Source organism: Aptenodytes forsteri, unplaced genomic scaffold (assembly GCF_000699145.1).
Source record: "Aptenodytes forsteri isolate BGI_AS27 unplaced genomic scaffold, ASM69914v1 Scaffold147, whole genome shotgun sequence".
NCBI classification, from domain to species: Eukaryota; Metazoa; Chordata; class Aves; order Sphenisciformes; family Spheniscidae; genus Aptenodytes; species Aptenodytes forsteri.
In genome coordinates this window covers 1,799,442-1,801,004 of record NW_008795320.1, presented here as the reverse complement: position 1 = coordinate 1,801,004, position 1,563 = coordinate 1,799,442, and the positions used below count along the sequence as shown (strand labels likewise).

At 67.8% G+C, this 1,563-nt stretch overlaps 1 protein-coding gene across 1 annotated transcript in view; it reads right to left on the bottom strand.

Moving 5' to 3' along the window:
• Positions 1 to 1,563, bottom strand: part of ABCA7 (ATP binding cassette subfamily A member 7) — a 39,932-nt gene that overhangs the window by 13,446 nt on the left and 24,923 nt on the right. Inside the window, exons 16-17 of the mRNA XM_019472212.1 lie at positions 1,099 to 1,327; positions 872 to 958 (exon numbers count right to left, since the gene is read on the bottom strand). Of these exons, the coding sequence (XP_019327757.1) occupies positions 872 to 958; positions 1,099 to 1,327 (316 nt within the window). The remainder of the gene's footprint in view (positions 1 to 871; positions 959 to 1,098; positions 1,328 to 1,563) is intronic.

Here is a 1,563-nt window from a genome sequence, read left to right as displayed (position 1 = left end):
TGGGATGGCGTTCTGGCAGAGGCGTCCCCCCACCCCGGCAGGGATGGGGCACTGAATGCGGGGACGCGACGGGAGCCCCCCAGCCCCCCCAGCCCCCAGCTCCTACCTCGCCGGGCTCCTTGGGCTCAGTGTAAAGGAGAGGAAAGAGGGGTTATAGCCATGCCAGCACCTGCCCAGCCGGGGTTAGCACCGACCCAGGGCAGAGCCGGCTCTCCAAACTATCGCAGCCTCCTCAGACTCCCGCAGCTGCCCGCACCGCAGCTCTATCTCCAGGAGAAGGGGCCTGGATACGTCCCCTGGGATTTCATGTCCCATCCCAACCCCTGCACAGAGCTGGGCTCCCCCAAACCCACGACCGTCCCTGCTCCTCGCCCTGCCCGATGTCCTGGGGGACACCCCAAGGCCGGGCGGGAGTGATGCTGCACGAGTGTCCCTGAGCCTCCCCCTGCCTGCCCAAAGGGATGTGTGCCCGAAGGGATGCCTGTTTGAATGGACGCGTGCCCAGATGGACACAAGCCCCAGCCCCAGCCCAGGGGGTGAAGGCAGGGGGCACCCAGCGGCAGGGGCTGGGCAGCTCGGGGGTCCCAGGTCTCAGCTCCCGACTCCTTACCCAGCTCCCCATCGGCTGCTTCCACATCCCCCCCCTCGCCGGGGGCTGCTCCTCTCCTGGTGCCTGACAAAACGGGAGTGAGAGCGCCAGGGTGGGACCGAGGCCACAGCCTGTGACACCTCCCTGTACCCATGGGTGCTCCCAGCAGGGACCCCAGACCTGGGAAGGGTGAGGGCCACACGGGGTGCTGGGGACACCCGCATCCCTCTGCTCTGGGCTGCTGAGCATCTCCCCCCGGCTCCCTGCCCCATAGCCCGGCACCCTGAAGCTCAGCTCCAGCCAGCACCAAGGCATTTTACCTGCCGTGTCAGCGTCCACCCCCATGTCCTGGGCCACCTTCAGAAAGATCTGAGGGCAGGAGGGGACTGGCATTAAACACAGCTGCCAGCACCCACTGCCCCAGTGAGGCAAATCCCCAGGTCATGGGCAGCCCCCGGCAGAGCTCCAGGGAGGGTGGGCACCCCAGGAGCCGCAGCTCTTCCAGGTACCTCTTCCAGGGTGGTGTCGGAGATGCCATAGCTGGAGATGCCCAGTTCCCCCAGGTGGGCATCCAGCTCGCGGAAGAGGTCCCCGAAGGCCCCATCCTTGGCCCCGCTGTAGGGCAGGACAAAGAGCACCTCGTGCCCGATGTCCTCCACCAGCCGGGAGCCGGGGACCAGCTTCTGGATCAGCACCGACAGCTGGGCCACATCTGGGGGGACAGGGAGGGCTGGAAACCTGGGGCAGGAGCCGGTAGCCGGCACAGGAGCTGGCCAAAGCTGGCATGTGCCCTGCACCCCAGTCTGGGGGTCCCTGGAGGGGGGGGTTGCAGGGGGCAGGAGGGCAGGGAGCCCCTTCTGCCCCACCAGTGAAGGGGGGCCAAGAGCTGGTGGCAGGGCAGGGCACGGGGCTGAATGCACCCACAGGCCCCCCCCCCAACCAACAGGGGATGCATGGGGTGCAACCGCGGGGCT